Here is a 19,233-nt window from a genome sequence, read left to right on the forward strand (position 1 = left end):
TTCGAACAAAATTTAAATCATCAACAAATACTCGTAATATAATGGATGCATTCTCCGAGTGCGTGAAACGTCAAAGTTCATCCTGTCAGCCAATTAAAACATGCTAATTGGTATAACATATATACAACAGTTGGAATGAACCATTGGTGCCTTGAGAGTTGAATAACACCCGTTATGTGGTATATATATACTTTGAAGACGTGAAGCGTATGAGATATCTAAAACAAATATATAAGAAATTATATTATGTGATTTCAGATCGACATTTCCCGTTAAGTAAATAACAACTTAGCCTGCCGTGCATCCATGATTTCCATCCATCTCTTAACAACGTCGTCAAGATGTGGATTACATTGTGAACTTTAGTAGTTCCACTCTCTTTCTTCTAGAATCTGCCACAAACGTCAGTTCCTTTAGTTGTGAAAGCAGCAGATTTTGCCTCTTACATACACGTCATTCCCATTAGTTTTTAAATCTATAGAACTCGCCAGTATCGTTGTCACTTTCTTTAGTTGTCAAACCAGCAAATAATGCCACTTCATTGATGTCACCTCCTTTAGTTTTCAACTCTGTAGATCCTGTGACATCACTTACTTAGTTTTCAACTCTGTAGATCCTGTGACGTCACTTACTTAGTTTTCAACTCTGTAGATCCTGTGACGTCACTTACTTAGTTGTCAAACCTGTAGATCTTGTGACGTCATGTACTTAATTGTCAAACCTGTAGATCCTGTGACGTCACGTACCAAGTTGTCAAACCTGTAGATCCTGTGACGTCACATACTTAGTTGTCAAACCTGTAGACCCTGTGACGTCACGTACTTAGTTGTCAAACCTGTAGATCCTGTGACGTCACGTACTTAGTTGTCAAACCTGTAGATCCTGTGACGTCACGTACTTAGTTGTCAAACCTGTAGATCTTGCCACTATCATCGACGTAACCTTTACCGGTAAGGACACACTGGTCCCAGTCGGGCCAATATCGGGCCTTCATCCGATCACAGTAGGAAACTAGGTTAGTCAGCTCATCTACAACATTAAAAAGCATTAAAAACAATAACACTAATACGTAAATTAAGGAAATGTGTTCGGGAAGACCACGATTCGAACTCGCGACTTACCGAAGATCAACACTACATGCAACCCGATACTATTCTGGGCAGCTTTGTATTGCTGCTTACCTTTATGGATTGGGAGGAATTTACCGCGTGTTTTACAAAAATACTTAGAAGAAATTAGTGGAATATGATGATGGACAAGAAGACGTTTAACAGTTTCAGTATTCTTAAGTGTAAGAGTATTCATTTAGGTACCTTTGATTAGTCGCTCGTGTCGTGAAGTAGGCATATGTTCAATCATCATTGCCAGCATCCCGAATACAGCACAGTCCGCCTCGCACGGCTCGTCTCCCAACAGGAACGCCTTGTCACCTACAAAAAGCACATATTTCCTTTTACAAAGTGAGCAGATTTGAAATTATTTGTAATAAAGCTTCCTGGTAATAAAAAATGCATAAAGAGTGTTTATGACGATGATGAACTATATAACATTATATGAACACTCGGAAGAGCACCCGACTAGTATATGAAGTCATGAGAGTTCGACTCTAAACGGGGTCATTTACCCCTCTCCTCCCAAAAAGAGAAATTTCTCATCCGTCAAACTTCTAAATTTGTTTTCGCAATTTGTTTAATTATCTACGTCTCTTGACTTAATCCCAACAGCAGTAGGTTTGGTGTCAAATAATTGTAGTGGGTGTAATTCAGTTTTTGGGGCTCCCATATCTAATTCTAAATTGGTATTGAAAGTTGTCATTCACTTGTGTCTTTTGTACAACCTCACGGGCCAGGAAGCAGAGCCAAGACTTACCTATGAAGTGTGACAGAGCCTTCATGTCCCCTACCGCTATAGACCAGATCTCATCTGGGGTATGACGTCCGATCCCGTGTCCCCACATCTCCTTACGCAGCACGCGGCGGAGGAAAGACAGGAGCAGCCATAATTTAAGACCCCGATAAGGAATAACTGATTTAACGGCTGTCGTGTCAGCTCCAAACATCTCCGAACACATCGTCCTGTCATTAGGTAACATATGATGGTGACGTATACAGATTTGAGATAAAATTTTACATTATTTCACATGACGACATTTTATTGCGTTTAGGATGTGGTGAAGGAAATATATGCTTTCTTCAATGTTGATATTTTACAAATTTCCCCTGCTTTATTTTTTAAAATGATTGTTCTTGAGGTAGAATGAAAGAATGGATTCGTTGAAAACGTCTTGGTCATGTTCTATTAGTGGTTTTGAATCTCATGGTGTGATATCTCGGGACCGGCGTGTAATTCTACTAGGGTTGTGAAAACGATTTGTATCGACCAAACGTGAACGAAAGAAAATGCAATTATTATAGCAATCGGGATTTCGTTTATCAAACAGGTGAATATGTAAATATAGTCATTTTATCTAAGTATAGCTAAGTACATGGAGACATTACGGTATGAAGTTGTCCTCGTTGGTGTTTGACAGACAGAACATTATTATTTGACTTACCAGTAAAGATTTTCCTCAGTTAGTTTCAGGAAAGCCCTGGCCACGCCCTCTTGGGCAGGGGTAAGATGACTATTGACGTTCTTGCCTGTCTCCCTCTTCAGATACTCTATACAAAACTGCGAGTCTGCCACAGATATGCCATTGTACTCCATCCACGGCGTTTTCTGCTTCGTGGAGAACTTGGACGAGTGATCATTCTAAGTAAAGGGAGACAACTCTAATTTATATTATCTGCCATACTTGGGATGGTCAGCAACAAAAAACCATTTATAACAATAGTAAAAATATACTCTTACCATATATGGTATCTTCGCCATGCGCAGGAAGGTTTCCAGTTTGAGCGGGAAAGGTGAAATGCTTGGGGCACGTGGTCCCCTGCCCACTTGGTACAGCACGACCACGCCACTTGGTACATTCCTCCTCTTGGAAGAAAATCTGTTGTAAATAACGTATTTAAGAGAATGTCATGTGTTTCAATAGATGAACTTGGTGTTTACTGAACTAAACCGTAAAATTGACATCTACGTCTGTTGGCCTCTGACCTCATATTTTTTTCTCTAACCCTACATGACGTGTACAGTCACTCAAAATAAAAACTAATAACACAACGTTGATATGAAGAAATAGGCTCTGACTGAGAACCATTGCATTGTGGTCAATACTATGAGATGCACAGATAGAGTTCCAAAAACCAACGCCCTCCGAATTTTTTAGAACTTCCCTCATTTAAAGTACAATAAAACCAACCTAAAAATGTTTATGAACATTTTTTGGAGTTGGTCATGTCAATAGAATAACACAGTTCAGTGTCACGACAATATTCACCTTCATTAATGACAAAGTAGTTATCAACAATGGTGGTTTGATGAGAATTTCTAATCGATGCCTGAATCATTCCTTTACCAGCTGTGAAATGTAAGTGCACAGATCTGGTAATTTTCCATTATATATCATTAAGTGTTGTAAAGATGCACATTCTCTTCATTTTAGGACATATTTTTACTCTGTTGATACTTCATGTCTACATCAATAATTATCATTCTGGAATGATAAGTCAATTAGAGGGAGAAAAAGGAGTATTTTTTTCAATTGATCAGATCTCAATTTTTGTCCACGATTTAAAATCATTTCAAAACTACGTTATATGTATCCTCTGTACACATGGGTAATTTTTAGAAAAAATCAAAATAATAAGGTGATTTTTTTTATAAACTGTAGACAATTCTTTAAATCCAAAAATATGCACAATTAGCGTTTAAGTAGTGATAAAACAACTTCAAATTTCAACAGCTGACAGAACACATGTTTCATAAGTTGTAATAACTTGTACCGTATCCTGTTGTAATAATTTTTGCAATAACATATGTTTAATTCAACAATTAAACTAAATTTTAAGTATATCAAAATGATGGACAAAACTTGTACCATATCAAGTTTGTATATCTTCGGAGTTAGCCTGGTTCCGAAAATACAGAAAATCCCAACGTTTTCTACCTTAAAATATTTGTATAACCACATACCAATACAAATTTGATTTTTTTTCTTCAATCCCAAAATTATGCACTATTAGTATACTTCAAGTAGTTGGAAAACTACTTCAGATGATTTCATTTCCTTTCAAATCTTACCTGGTGATAGAACACATATTGAAACTAATCTGTGCACCAATATAATAAAAAAGAAATTGTTATGGTTAAAAAATGAAGGTGACAAAATAAATATTTTTAAAACTGCGATAAAAAAATATGTCCCTGACGCATATTTTGTTATATGGTCAGGACACACTCACTGTCGTGTACCCGCCAAGGAATGTTTTTATTGAAGATGGCGGCGGGTTCAATCAGCAAAAGGTAGGTGTCCATTTCAAACTTGTATATCTGTTGTTTCTAACGATATTTAGACAACGGCAAACACTTTTGAAAACATGATAATGTGCAAACAGCACACTACGCCATCTTTCTTTCTTTCTTTATTAGCCCCGAGCCTTACGACTCATAGGCACAAAAGTAGAACATATACGTAAATATATATAATATGTAATACATCCATTTAGCATACACTCATACGCACTACCACATCCACCCTCACCCTCACACACACACACACCATCACACATCATCACCCCCCCCCCAACCTTACAGCCTATAGGTTTACATGAATATTATGCATACATTCATAAATATGTTATAATTGCCATATAATGTATATGGAGAGTGACCTCCCTTGACGAGTATGCTTAATAATGTATAATAAACATGTACAACTTCACATAAATACATATCCAGAACGTAAACAAATCATAAAGTACGTTCTCACACACACCTATTACTATTATTTTAATTATTGTTTGGAACCAACGTCCTCTATTATGGTCGTTAATCCCTAATAACAATAATCACACACACCCTCACATGTTCACATACATGTAAGCACACTTGCTTAAGTGAAAACACTCCAGTACTCACTCACTTACGTGCGAATCCGCACATACCCCTTATCTTTCAGAATTATCAACTAAGTCAATCAATGGAGTAAACAATGTTGTGTATGAAAAACTGAACTCCTTACAAATCAAATCTAATAATGGTTTTGCTTATAATATGCTTATAATACTTCAGATCGTCGTTTAAATGCATAATGAATAAATTTTCCGAGGTTATCTAATTTCTTTACATTGTTTATACTTAAAAGCTGAATTAATTTGAACACACTAGGTGTGCGAAAATAATATGATTTCAAATATGTAGTTCGGAAATCTACATAAAAGGGACATTTTAAAATAAAATAGAATTCGTCTTCAATATCTCTATTATTACATAGTGTACAGATCCTATTTTCTCTGGCTACGTTCAAATATCTACAACTTTCAATATTGAGCTGATGTGATGATAATCTTATTTTTGATATACATTTCTTGAATCGATAGTCGATAGGTTTCCTTAAATGAAACTGCAGCCCAAAATTGTCTATCAAATGCTGATATAAATATATGAATTTCTTGAAACTTACACTCAATTAACTTGTATACTAGTTTTCTGTCAAGACTGCTGTTCCATAAGTACCCTAATCCTAATTTATCTAGTTCTAACTTAATATTTACAATCCACTCATCATTATCTAATAATCTTTGTTCATAGCATGCTTTCAACACACAATTATCTGTATCTTTGATTTTAGTCCAGTATTTCATTATTTTCAATTTTCTCACAATATACATTGGTAATCTTCCTAATTCAAAATAAACTAAATCATGATATGTACTTTTCGCAACACCTAAAATATTTTTACAAAAATGTGAATGTACTTTTTCAATATCAGTAGCTTTATGGAATCCCCACACTTCACTTGCATATGTTAATACACTACTGACATAAGTATCAAAAACTGAGCATAACGTTTCAACATTAAAGTTATGATTTTTCATTTTGTTTGGCAGTCTAAAATACGATTTTCTCCCCTTTTCTGTGGCATGTTGCTGCGTTTGTTAAAGCCCCAATATACGTAACATTCACCAAAACTTTAGTGTAGAATTACACATAATTATTGAGATAGTCTCTAAGATGTAGTTAAAATTAAGTTATTCAAACAATAGTTACCATGACTTTGTGCATAAAGTATTGATATATGAGCAGTTGAAACTCGCTATTTGTAAACACACCTCCATTTTAAACACGCCGCCATCGAAATTACGATTGTTGTCGCACACGTCGGAAAGTTCATGACCTGATCTCGCGAGAGTTGAGGTTTCTACTTATAGAGGAAGCACATGCAGATATGTCTACGGTAAGTTTTTGTTTACAAACATTGTTTGCGAAGTCTTGTCGTAGACTTGAGGTATTCCTGTGATAAACATTCAGTTTTTTGGGAAATTATTAGAAGGAATAATTAGTTTAGAAACGATACGACGCACAATTATAACGTAAGAATTCAGAACTGGCCTGATGTATGATTGGAAAGAAAGGAAGCGACTGGTGGACGTCTGTATTGTGTCTGCCATGTTTACACGCGGAATATGCGCATGCACAATGTCATCGCTACGAGCGGTAATGTATGAATTATTGTGGGTCCCACATTGTTTATTTTCCGATTTTTTCAATTTTTATTTCAATTGAAAACAGTCCGTTTTATTTTGTTTAATTAAAGGAAGGTATTTGTTTTGTTACATATATTACGGGGAAAATAAGATAAAGTTTGTTTTTATAGTGATTTTTACGTATATTGGGGCTTTAAATTTACCATTAAAATTGAAAAGCATACCCAGATAATTAAATTTGTTCACAACTTCAATTTCAACATCGTTGTAATACCATTTTTCATCATCTTTAATGCGCCCGCCATTTCGAAAAATTACTATTTTTGTTTTAAGTACATTAAGTTGAAGTTTCCATTTATCATTATAAATAAGCAGTGCATCGAGCATTGATTGCAACCCGCTTGGTGATTCAGCTATGAGAACCGAGTCATCAGCGTACATCAGTAAAAATATAGATATCATACCTAATTCAATAGATGGACAACTTTGGTTAATGAAATTGATTTCACAATCGTTTACATAAAGACTATACAAAATTGGCGATAAAATTTCCCCTTGAAAGAGACCGATTCTGTTAGGATGATATTCTGAAATATGACCTTTATATTTGACACAAGATTCGACATTATCGTACAATGATTTTATGATATTTAATAACTTCCCTTGAATTCCTTGTTCTATTAGCTTACTCCATAAACTACTTCTATCGATGTGGTCAAAGGCTTTTTTATAGTCTACAAAACAGCAATATAATCTTCGTTTATTTTTTAAAGTTTTATTGATCAATGACTGGAGTGCAAATATTGCATCTACAGTTGAACTACCCTCCTTGAAACCAAATTGAACGTCAGAAATAATGTTATTGTCTTTGTCCCAATTCAGAAGTCTTCTATTAAGAACAGATGTAAACAATTTACCCATGCAACTAACCAAAGTTATGCCTCTATAATTACCTGTGTCGTTAGCGTCGCCATTTTTGTAGATTGGTATTACGCAACCACGTGATCACATTTCTGGGAAAAATCCAGAATCAAATAATTTTCCAAAGAGTCTTGTAATGCAAGGAAGCAAAATTTCCTCAAAGTCTATGAAAAGTTCATTAAAAATACAATCTTCGCTACAACTTTGATCTCGTTTCAGCTTACGAATGGCAATACGTACTTCGTCTTCTGTGAATGGCTTATCTAGTTCTTCGAATACAGCAGAATCAACGTTTACCGATAACATACTTGGATTGTCAATATTATTCATATTACCATCTCCCAAGTCTTTGAAATGTTCTACAAAATCTTTCAAGTTTAGATTTGACTTCGGTACACTGCTTCAACCCTTTGAAAAATATTTATAAAATGTTTTTGGATTAGACTTTCTTAGATATTCTATCATGTCACCTTCTCGATGCTTGTATTGCCTTTTTAATCTCTATCTCACTATCGGTCATTTTCCCCCAGAAGTTCTTGTAAATCTATCACAAAATTAGCGGAACTGTTGATTTCGACAGGGAAGCGACACACGCGGTTAAGAATCTTGTCTTGTCTCATTATAAAGTAATACATTGGAGATTTTCTCAATTGGCATAAACATCTAGTGGGAAAGTTTATAACCAGCACGTTATATATGACTAAAACCTCGTGCAATTCAAGAAAAGTGAATATAACCATTTTGTTTATGTCCAGGAATGGTTCCAGGCAGATTTTGTCCAATTTTGCAGTAAATGTTAAGGATTGGTTTCAATCTTTAGCCAAGGAATGGTCCAATATGTGATAGCAGCTATAGTGATTCGGAATCAGGATCATTTTAATAAAAAAAACACTAGGTTCATTAGATGTGTTGTTGAACTAAACGTGGTGCCTCTACAGAACGTAATAATACAGCAGTAAATTTGTTGTTCTTTAATTTACTTGATAATACAAAATAGGCTTTCCTTCCATTTTCTTCTACTTGTTGATTTTTATAAAATTTTCCGTTAAAATTAAAAAGCATAACAAGATAATTGAATTCAGTATCAACCTCTACTTCGCTATTGTCCTAAAACCATTTCTTGTCATGTTTTACAATACCAACATTCCTGAAAACTACAATTTTATTTTTTTCTACATTAAGGACAAGCTTTGAAAGCCTTTTTGTAATCAACGGAACAACAGTTAACCTTTTCGTTTTACTTAGAGATCTTTTAATTAATGAGTTAATTACAAATAATCTACAGTGGAGCGATCAGCTTTAACATCAAACTACACATCAGTAATAATCAAATGTTCTCTGTCCCATTGTACAAGTCTTCTGTTTAAAACTGCAGTGAAAAGTTTGCCCATACAGCTGTGTACAAGGACAATACAGCCACATGACTACACTTCCGGAAAGAGACCTGATTCAAATATATGGCTGAAAAGCTATGCGATACGAGGAGTTAAAAAATGTCTTCTCAATCCATTAAAATTTGATTTAAAATCAAATCTTCACTACAGCTTTCATCTCTTTTCAGATTTCTGGTTGCGAAATGAACTTCATGTTCTGTAATTTTGTTCTAACGCTTCAAATATTGTTAAATCTATGTCGTCGTATGCATCCTGTATAGTATAACATAAATCTATGTAGTCGTATGCATCCTGTATAGTATAACATAAATCTATGTCGTCGTATGCATCCTGTATAGTATAACATCAATATCACCAGTGTTACCGCTAACGCTTTTAAAATATTTGGAAAATTCATCGATACTAATTTTAGATTGGGATGTTCTATTTTTACAATTTGAAAAATATTTATAAAACTCCTTCAGATTATTCTTTCTAAGAAACTCAACCATATCGCCTTCCTGTCGTTGATATTGTCGTTTGAGTCTATATGCTAACTTTGTGTAAACCCGGGTTTTACTTATAAGTAGTTTATCACTGTATTTAGAAGCATTAAATTAAACAATGCATTTTCATACTGGCTATACCTTACTTTACATTCTTCAGTAAACCACGGTTTGTTATCTGTCTCCACCTTATGTTGACGGGGATAATGTGTTGTGCCTTTTGATATTTTAACGTAACAGTAAGGTAAACCACGGGTTGTCCTCTCTCTCCACCTTATGTTGACGGGGATAATGTGTTGTGCCTTTTGATATTTTAACGTAACAGTAAGGTAAACCACGGGTTGTCCTCTCTCTCCACCTTATGTTGACGGGGATAATGTGTTGTGCCTTTTGATATTTTAACGTCACAGTTAGGTAAAGCTACGTCATTTATATCACTACAAAAGCTTGCTCCAAATCTATCAAATTCTTTAGTTTAAATATATTTATTGCCAAAGGATTAAGCACAAGTTATTACAACTTATCAACGCCTTCTCCCAATATACATTATAAATGACATTACAATCATGACAATACAAATATACAATTATTGTTACACATTGGCATCAAAATCTCTTGCTGGATTTAATATTGTTTTGCACAGATTTAAAAATGTTTGCATTAAGGTCCACAGAAAATTGAGAATTGCCAAACAAAAGAATTTCTTTATCTAACACATCGTTCCGATTATTTAATTTTAAACTAAAATACGCATTTCGTTCGAGAAACGTTGAACCTTGAATAAAATAGTGAAAGACATTCTCAAAAGGATGACCACATTCACAGGATGAAATGCTTCTGGAGTACGTAACGGCATATCACACATTTCAAGGAGTTCTTCAGCTATTACATTAAGGCCATTACATATTTTATGTACATTATCTTACATGTTTAAATGTCTTACCTGTATATGACACACCATTCTAGCCATCCGTAGTACTATAGCTACATGTCCTGGTATTGACGGACAAATCTAAGGGTGAGTGGTCAAAAGGGTATTAAAGCTACCCGTGCTTAAGTTTATAACTTTAAAATATCATTAGAGTCAACCAGAGACGTATATATCACATGTGTTATATACGTCTCTGAGTCAACTAATGAGTAATCAATAAGTCTTGTGCAATTGTTACAACAAAGAGTAAGTTTTTTCACCTATATAACGGCCGCTTACTACACCCATACTTGTAGTTTTACACAATGAAAGTAAATTTCGGCCAGAAGTGTTAACAATTGTATCAATGTTACTACGATTTTAAATATTTTAATCATTACTGTAATAAATAGAATCTATCATGTTGTTATTGAGGCCATCATTTACTATAAAATCCGATCTAGTCCCTGTTCTAGCATTACAGTCGCCGGTAACATGTACATTTCCATTGGTTTTGTAACGGCTAATTGACACTTCAAGAGCACAATAATATGAACATCACAATTTTTATAAATAAATAATTTTCTGGAGGGAAATAGCAAAAACATAAAAATATAGACTTTTCATCATAGTTAAGTTTTACCCAAAAGATACAATTCACAATATTTTCAACTGAACAAAATACATTTTTAAATAGTTCTTACATGTAAAACTGCGCTTCCTTTCCCAGTACGTCTTGGAAAAACATGTGTATAGTACCCACCTAGTTCAATAACATCAATATCTGTAATCCAGCATCCTCTCTCTCTTCTAAAATATGTAGTTAGTGTATTTGTTGCCATATGGCTATTGCGTTGTCTAACTATATTTTGTTATATATTGGGGAAAGAGTGTTTCATAAGTTGTAATAACTTGCACCTAATCCTGTTGTAATAATTTTTGCAATAAAATATGTTTAATTCAATTCAATTCGGTAATACAAATACTATCATATCTATTATGTCTACAAGGTTTTCATCAGTAAGTTTGTTAACCTGATCGTAACAGGCCGTCAATTGAGGCATTATCAGTACTACATCTGAAACACAGAGATGTTGTCAGCGAGTACCTGCTGCATGCTTACTTTGCTAGGGTTTTTTGAGACGGGTTCTCTTTGTAAAACCTGTTGGCTATTTCTCTGAACAAATACGAAAGACCCGTCGCGTGCCGTCTACTACAGTTCGGGTCAAGTGTCTTCTTGCCCAATAACCACAACCATCCAACTTCACCAAACACGCCACCGTCAAAACTGTCGCGGTCCCTATAGTTTCGTTGTCTTTAACGTTATATCAAAAAAGTAGATTTACTCTCGATATAGAACTGAAGGTAAAAAGCCGGCGCTGAAATTGTTATTTACAAACAAATATTCGTTTCTACAACTGCAAAATAGCCTCAGTAAGTTGGTTGAATGAAAGACTAGAACATAAATGATATCTTGTAGAGAAGTCGTTCTGATATGATTCAGTGATTTTACATCAGCCTTAGTCACCAAATGCTTCTGTTACTGAAGTCAGATATCACCACACGGTCCATGTGTTACTACATGTTTGTCTGCTTCACGGGACCCTGTGTGCTGGATCTATCACTTGGGTGAGTGCATTCCGCTCCAGACTGCGGGGGAGGGCAGGGTAGCAAGGTCAGTCTGGTGAAACCGGGACAAGTCTGTGGTCAGCTCGAGGGTGTCCAGTGAAAAACAGAGGTCACATATTTCAGTCAGGCCAATGACCATTTATCAAGGTCAAGAAGGGCCGGGAAGTTGTCGCATAGCTGATATTCACGGTTCAGTAAGTAATTAGATACGGCACACTTCCGTAAATATGATAAACTAATTAAATGTGACACACTAGGCACCGACCTTAAGAGAATTTTCATAATAAATATATGTATATGTCCCTAAAACCTATATAACAGGTCCCAGATGATAATATTTACTTATATAACAATTACCAGATGATAACAATGTTTACCTATGTAATATGTCCCTGATGATAACAATATTTACCTATATTATACTATCCTGATGATAACAATGTTACCTATATAATACGTCCCTGATGATAACAATGTTACCTATATAATACGTCCCTGATGATAACAATGTTACCTATATAATACGTCCCTGATAATAACAATGTTACCTATATAATATGTCCCTGATGGTAACAATGTTACCTATATAATATGTCCCTGATGATAACAATATTTACGTATATAATACGTCCCTGATGATAACAATGTTACCTATATAATACGTCCCTGATGATAACAATGTTACCTATATAATACGTCCCTGATGATAACAATGTTACCTATATAATACGTCCCTGATGATAACAATGTTACCTATATAATATGTCCCTGATGATAACAATATTTACGTATATAATACGTCCCTGATGGTAACAATGTTACCTATGTTATTACCTATATAACAAATACGTCCCTGATGATAACAATGTTACCTATATAATACGTCCCTGATGATAACAATGTTACCTATATAATACGTCCCTGATGATAACAATGTTACCTATATAATACGTCCCTGATGATAACAATGTTACCTATATAATACGTCCCTGATGGTAACAATATTTACGTATATAATACGTCCCTGATGATAACAATGTTACCTATATAATATGTCCCTGATGATAACAATGTTACCTATATAATACGTCAATGTTACCTATATAATACGTCCCTGATGATAACAATGTTACCTATATAATACGTCCCTGATGATAACAATGTTACCTATATAATACGTCCCTGATGATAACAATGTTACCTATATAATACGTCCCTGATGATAACAATGTTACCTATATAATACGTCCCTGATGATAACAATGTTACCTATATAATATGTCCCTGATGGTAACAATGTTACCTATATAATATGTCCCTGATGGTAACAATGTTACCTATATAATATGTCCCTGATGGTAACAATGTTACCTATATAATATGTCCCTGATGATAACAATGGTTACCTATATAATACGTCCCTGATGATAACAATGTTACCTATATAATACGTCCCTGATGATAACAATGTTACCTATATAATACGTCCCTGATGATAACAATGTTACCTATATAATACGTCCCTGATGATAACAATGTTACCTATATAATACGTCCCTGATGATAACAATGTTACCTATATAATACGTCCCTGATGATAACAATGTTACCTATATAATACGTCCCTGATGATAACAATGTTACCTATATAATACGTCCCTGATGATAACAATGTTACCTATATAATACGTCCGATGATAACAATGTTACCTATATAATATGTCCCTGATGGTAACTGATGGTAACAATGTTACCTATATAATATGTCCCTGATGATAACAATGTTACCTATATAATATGTCCCTGATGATAACAATGCTACCTATATAATATGTCCCTGATGGTAATAATGTTACCTATATAATACGTCCCTGATGATAACAATGTTACCTATATAATACGTCCCTGATGATAACAATGTTACCTATATAATATGTCCCTGATGGTAACAATGTTTACCTATATAATACGTCCCTGATGGTAACCATGTTACGTCCCTGATGATAACAATGTTTATTCACACTTTTGTCTGATATGATGACAGAATTTAAACCTATAGAGTCTACACTCAATCCCAACCAAAAACAACATCTTGAATACTTCTATGATTGTGGATTAGTAGTTTTTTTTCTCTTTTGCTCTCTCATTCGATTCGACAAGACAAACGTGGATCAAACTTGTTTAAACATACCAGACGGTTATGTGATGTGGTGTCATAGATCGTGTGTTCGAGGCCTAAACAGATCATTCGTTAAAATTTGTCTTCGTTATTCTTGGTTTTTATGGTCAAAATATCCAATTATAAACAAAGACGACGTCATTCTCATGTGCTTAAATAAAAATAGTGTCTGTCGTTATAGAACCATAATGATTGTGTGACGTCTATATGTGATTTGTCACTATCATCATGTCGTGATTTGCTGGCCAGATGCGGTTCTGCAATGACGTAAGTGGTTGTCAGAACTGTTGGTCAATAACTAAATATTTCAGATGTTGTGTTATCCTGTTCTGGTCGTGTTTTACTTAGATAATCGTCAACAGCAAAGTCCCACCATCATAACATGATTTGATACAGTACTACCTACCGTGTTAAACTGTATTGAAGTATAATGCCAAGCGGTACGGAGGCGACATTTCAAGACATTTCATGTCTCTTATTAAATCACTTTCCAACCGTAGAAGACATTTCAATGTAAAATATTTACAGACTATTGGTGTCCTCTCCGTTGACGCATGCTTTTGGCGTGATTAGATGAAAAGTGCGGCGTTCAACAGCTTCATGGGTAAATATTCATTACATACTTTAATGTTTTTAGAAACTCGATTTCAAATGAACGATATATATATTTGTTTTCTTTTTTCATTTTGAACGTTTACCTATTTCTGTGTGTGTGCTATTGCTGAAAATAACATCAAAACGCCATATGAATAATTACTCTGAATAATGTGATAGTTACACCTCGACAGATACTGATTACACTGGTGTGATAGTTATACCTCGACAGATACTGATTACACTGGTGTGATAGTTACACCTCGACAGATACTGCCTACTGGTGTGATAGTTACACCTCGACAGTTATTGCCTACTGGTGTGATAGTTACACCTCGACAGATACTGATTACACTGGTGTGATAGTTACACCTCGACAGTATTGCTTACACTGGTGTGATAGTTACACCTCGACAGATACTGATGACACTGGTGTGATAGTTACACCTCGACAGATACTGATTACACTGGTGTGATAGTTACACCTCGACAGATACTGCTTACACTGGTGTGATAGTTACACCTCGACAGATACTGATTACACTGGTGTGATAGTTACACCTCGACAGTTATTGCCTACTGGTGTGATAGTTACACCTCGACAGATACTGATTACACTGGTGTGATAGTTACACCTCGACAGATACTGCTTACACTGGTGTGATAGTTACACCTCGACAGATACTGATTACACTGGTGTGATACTGATGACACTGGTGTGATAGTTACACCTCGACAGATACCGATTACACTGGTGTGATAGTTACACCTCGACAGATACTGATTACACTGGTGTGATAGTTACACCTCGACAAATACTGCTTACTGGTGTGATAGTTACACACCGACAGATACTGCCTACTGGTGTGATAGGTACACCTCGACAGATACTGCTTACACTGGTGTGATAGTTACACCTCGACAGATACTGCTTACACTGGTGTGATAGTTACACCTCGACAGATACTGCTTACACTGGTGTGATAGTTACACCTCGACAGATACTGCTTACACTGGTGTGATAGTTACACCTCGACAGATACTGCCTACTGGTTTGATAGTGACACCTCGACAGATACTGCTTACACTGGTGTGATAGTTACACCTCGACGGATACTGCTTACACTGATGTGATAGTTACACACCGACAGATACTGCTTACACTGGTGTGATAGTTACACCTCGACAAATACTGATTACACTGGTGTGATAGCTACACATCGACAGATACTGCCTACTGGTGTGATAGGTACACCTCGACAGATACTGCCTACACTGGTGTGATAGTTATACCTCGACAGATACTGCCTACACTGGTGTGATAGTTACACCTCGACGGATACTGCTTACACTGGTGTGATAGTTACACACCGACAGATACTGCTTACACTGGTGTGATAGTTACACCTCGACAAATACTGATTACACTGGTGTGATAGCTACACATCGACAGATACTGCCTACTGGTGTGATAGGTACACCTCGACAGATACTGCCTACACTGGTGTGATAGTTATACCTCGACAGATACTGCCTACACTGGTGTGATAGTTATACCTCGACAGATACTGCCTACACTGGTGTGATAAATTTGCAGATAACGGCAATACTAGAGAACGAAACGACAAATTAAAGATCCCTCCTTTCAACGTCATACATTACCAACACATTCCCAACACATTCTAAAATTAACCGCAAAGTAGTCATGGCAACGGAACTAATTGCACAATTAATGACCTAAAGGAACGGTAGATTATAGAGAGATATAGTGGATGACATATTTCACCTTGCTCTTTCGATTTTCATCTGGATTTCGCCACGCTTATTGACGCATCTTTTCACAACAACAGGACGAAATAAAATGGACGAGAGACATCCGTTCAAGCGAAAGATTATCGACCATAGCACTTTAATCATTATTTTCTTTTTTGTAACGGTTGACAGTGTGAAATACTTCGGAACGCTACTTCGTTCCTTTGTCATATCGCCTTCCGTTTTTAAAATTGTTTGTTCTGGATGCGAAAAGACGAGTTCTTTAATTCTTTATGAACGTTTATATAGAGTTAAATAGAACACAGATAGGTTTACCAGTCGAGTAGAACGCGAACGGGGTGACATCAACGGTAGACATGAGCCCGTCGACCAAGACGAGACTGCACAGAGACGTGAAGAAAGGTGGAACAAGCTATAGACAGAGAAAATGTAATGTTTCTTTCTGTATTTTAATATAATTTGCATGTGTATAACATTGTTTATTAAAACTATTTGTGTTAACATGTTGACTGTACGCTAAATGTGTCATTCTGTTTATAAATCTTCATTTGTAGAGGCAATAAAGAGAATAACATATTTGATAACGAGCAAGATAAATACTCATTTTGATATCGTAGAGTTGCTTTTTTCTATAAATACCCGATTTTCACTAAAACTGTCATTCCATTACAAACCCCGAAACCACGTGTAACATCTCGACATACCCACTAATTAGACATCTTTCCTTTCTCCAGGCGGAATGACAGTTCCGAGGGTATATAATGCACCATTGATTTTTTACGCTTAAAGATGAAGATTTGAATGAACACGTTCACCGCATGTGGCAAGTTCGTGTGGCCCCTGAGAGGAAATCTACATAACTTACATTTGTTTTAAAAGATAATGCCTGCAATTATAACGATATGTGTCTTGATTTCCAGAAAATCGGTGCCGAGACTTTCAAAGGTGGAAAGTATAAACTCCGACGAGCGATACAAGAATTAGACACCGGGCGACCGTTAAGCAGACAATAAGACAACGGACGAGTGTCATGTTCGACAGTAGATAAATACAAAAAGTGGCTAGTCATGTTCATTTTTATATCTTACCCATGTGGCAGAATAAATTTACTATAGCAGACGAACAGATATATAGACTTCCCGATGGCGGAGGGTGCGATTAAAATTAAGTGACATTATACGAAAAAAAACCCAAATGAAATGTCAGATAATTGGTAAATGAGGGGTCGCTTCGGACGTTTTAACAGGACACTTACGTTCCACATCTGCAACGAAAAAGGTGAGAGCAGACTGACCTTTCAGTGACCTGTCAATGACCTTCCAATGTAAACGTCACTCTACCGTATCTAACACACTGAACGATCAGTATTATAAAACTGAAAACCTCAGCGCACACTCGGGAACAATGCTTGATTTCAATTGATTAAATGTTGAAGTTGAGAAGTTATTGTGTTGTGACGCGCACTCACCGACAGGATTCTGTATGCGTGAATGTCATACCGACAAATTTATCTGAGAAATACTACTCTGGCTGATTACTATCAAATGTAAGGTAACAGATAATGAGAATCATTTGTGTGATTTTTTAAATAAACATATGTTAGATGATCTTTTCCACGTCATAATAAGATTGTCTGCAGGCAAACCGTAGGCCAAATATAGATGATAGTGAAAGAGTCTCTCTCTAGTGTTGTAGTAGAAGGGTAATTATTACAGAAAATGTGGTAATTTTTCTACTCGTCTACGTATCAGCAAACCAATCGCGAAATCTTAAACAGTCCAACCCAGTAAGTGCATGTTCAGCTTGGTGGAAGTTTAATAACGTAACATCCATATTTCTGATAACAGATAAATGAGATGAAAACTGTTTAGGATATCACTTAAAAATGTTAGCCCTTTCCCCATACAGCACCGTGGGAGCCGATAAAAACAGAATATCAACACAGACGTTGTTGGTTTACTGACTTATTAGTTTCAGATCCAAATTTTCTGTATTGAAAGGAGATGAACAAAGAAGTGTTAAAACATTGACTTTTGTGATGATGTAAATATCATATCTAGTGTTATAAACACGAGTGTGTTTGCGTGCTAATTAGTGAAGGAAAAAACTAGCACACCATAGATAACATTCAATTAGCAATGATGGAATTATGCGTTTATCTAATTAATTACTAGCTAATAACTGTCTACTTCAGTAAGATTTGTAAACCCAAGACACATTTAATATAAATGTAAACAAAATATAAATTAATTTGAACAAAGTAAAGGTTAACGGTTATGTTTGTGTTTATCAGTCATTCTGAAAATATGAATTATGGAAGGAATATGATGATTGGCTTACCTGCACTTGACCAAATATCCAGTTATAATCAGTAAAACAATACCACACGCTCCAGTTAGCAGTATGGAAAACATCGTGCTCTCCGCCTGTCTAACGTAACAGGTGTGCGACACTACCGCTAACTAACAGGGAAAGGGGCGGGGGAAAATTGATTGACACATGATGTACATACTCGGCAGTGCCTCTGAATGAAACGATATCATGATATAATGGTAATTATAAAGTTAAGGAGTGATTTATACCTATCAGGGACTTATACATATGTATCACCAAAGGGCCCATCCACACCTGCAGGGTGCAAGAACCAAATTTTACCAATACAGTTATCGACACCCTGATCTCCCTGCAAGGTGCGCGGGAGTGGACTGGTCCAATACCGTATTGACATAGGGGCACTTCCTGACGGAGATGCGAGTATAAT

General features: G+C 35.7%; 1 protein-coding gene across 1 annotated transcript; it reads right to left on the reverse strand.

Annotated features, from left to right (window-relative positions):
* Nucleotides 1-898: 898 nt before the first annotated feature.
* LOC132556536 (failed axon connections homolog) lies at nt 899-10,856 on the reverse strand. The gene is given in 7 exon segments (XM_060220949.1): nt 899-1,029; nt 1,314-1,430; nt 1,870-2,075; nt 2,555-2,751; nt 2,851-3,011; nt 3,946-3,972; nt 10,832-10,856. Coding segments are annotated over 7 exon segments (864 nt in total).
* Nucleotides 10,857-19,233: the final 8,377 nt, after the last annotated feature.

The sequence above is a fragment of the Ylistrum balloti genome, unplaced genomic scaffold (assembly GCF_031769215.1).
Source record: "Ylistrum balloti isolate Yb309-2 unplaced genomic scaffold, AGI_CSIRO_Ybal_v1 Utg370574, whole genome shotgun sequence".
Lineage (NCBI taxonomy): Eukaryota > Metazoa > Mollusca > Bivalvia > Pectinida > Pectinidae > Ylistrum > Ylistrum balloti.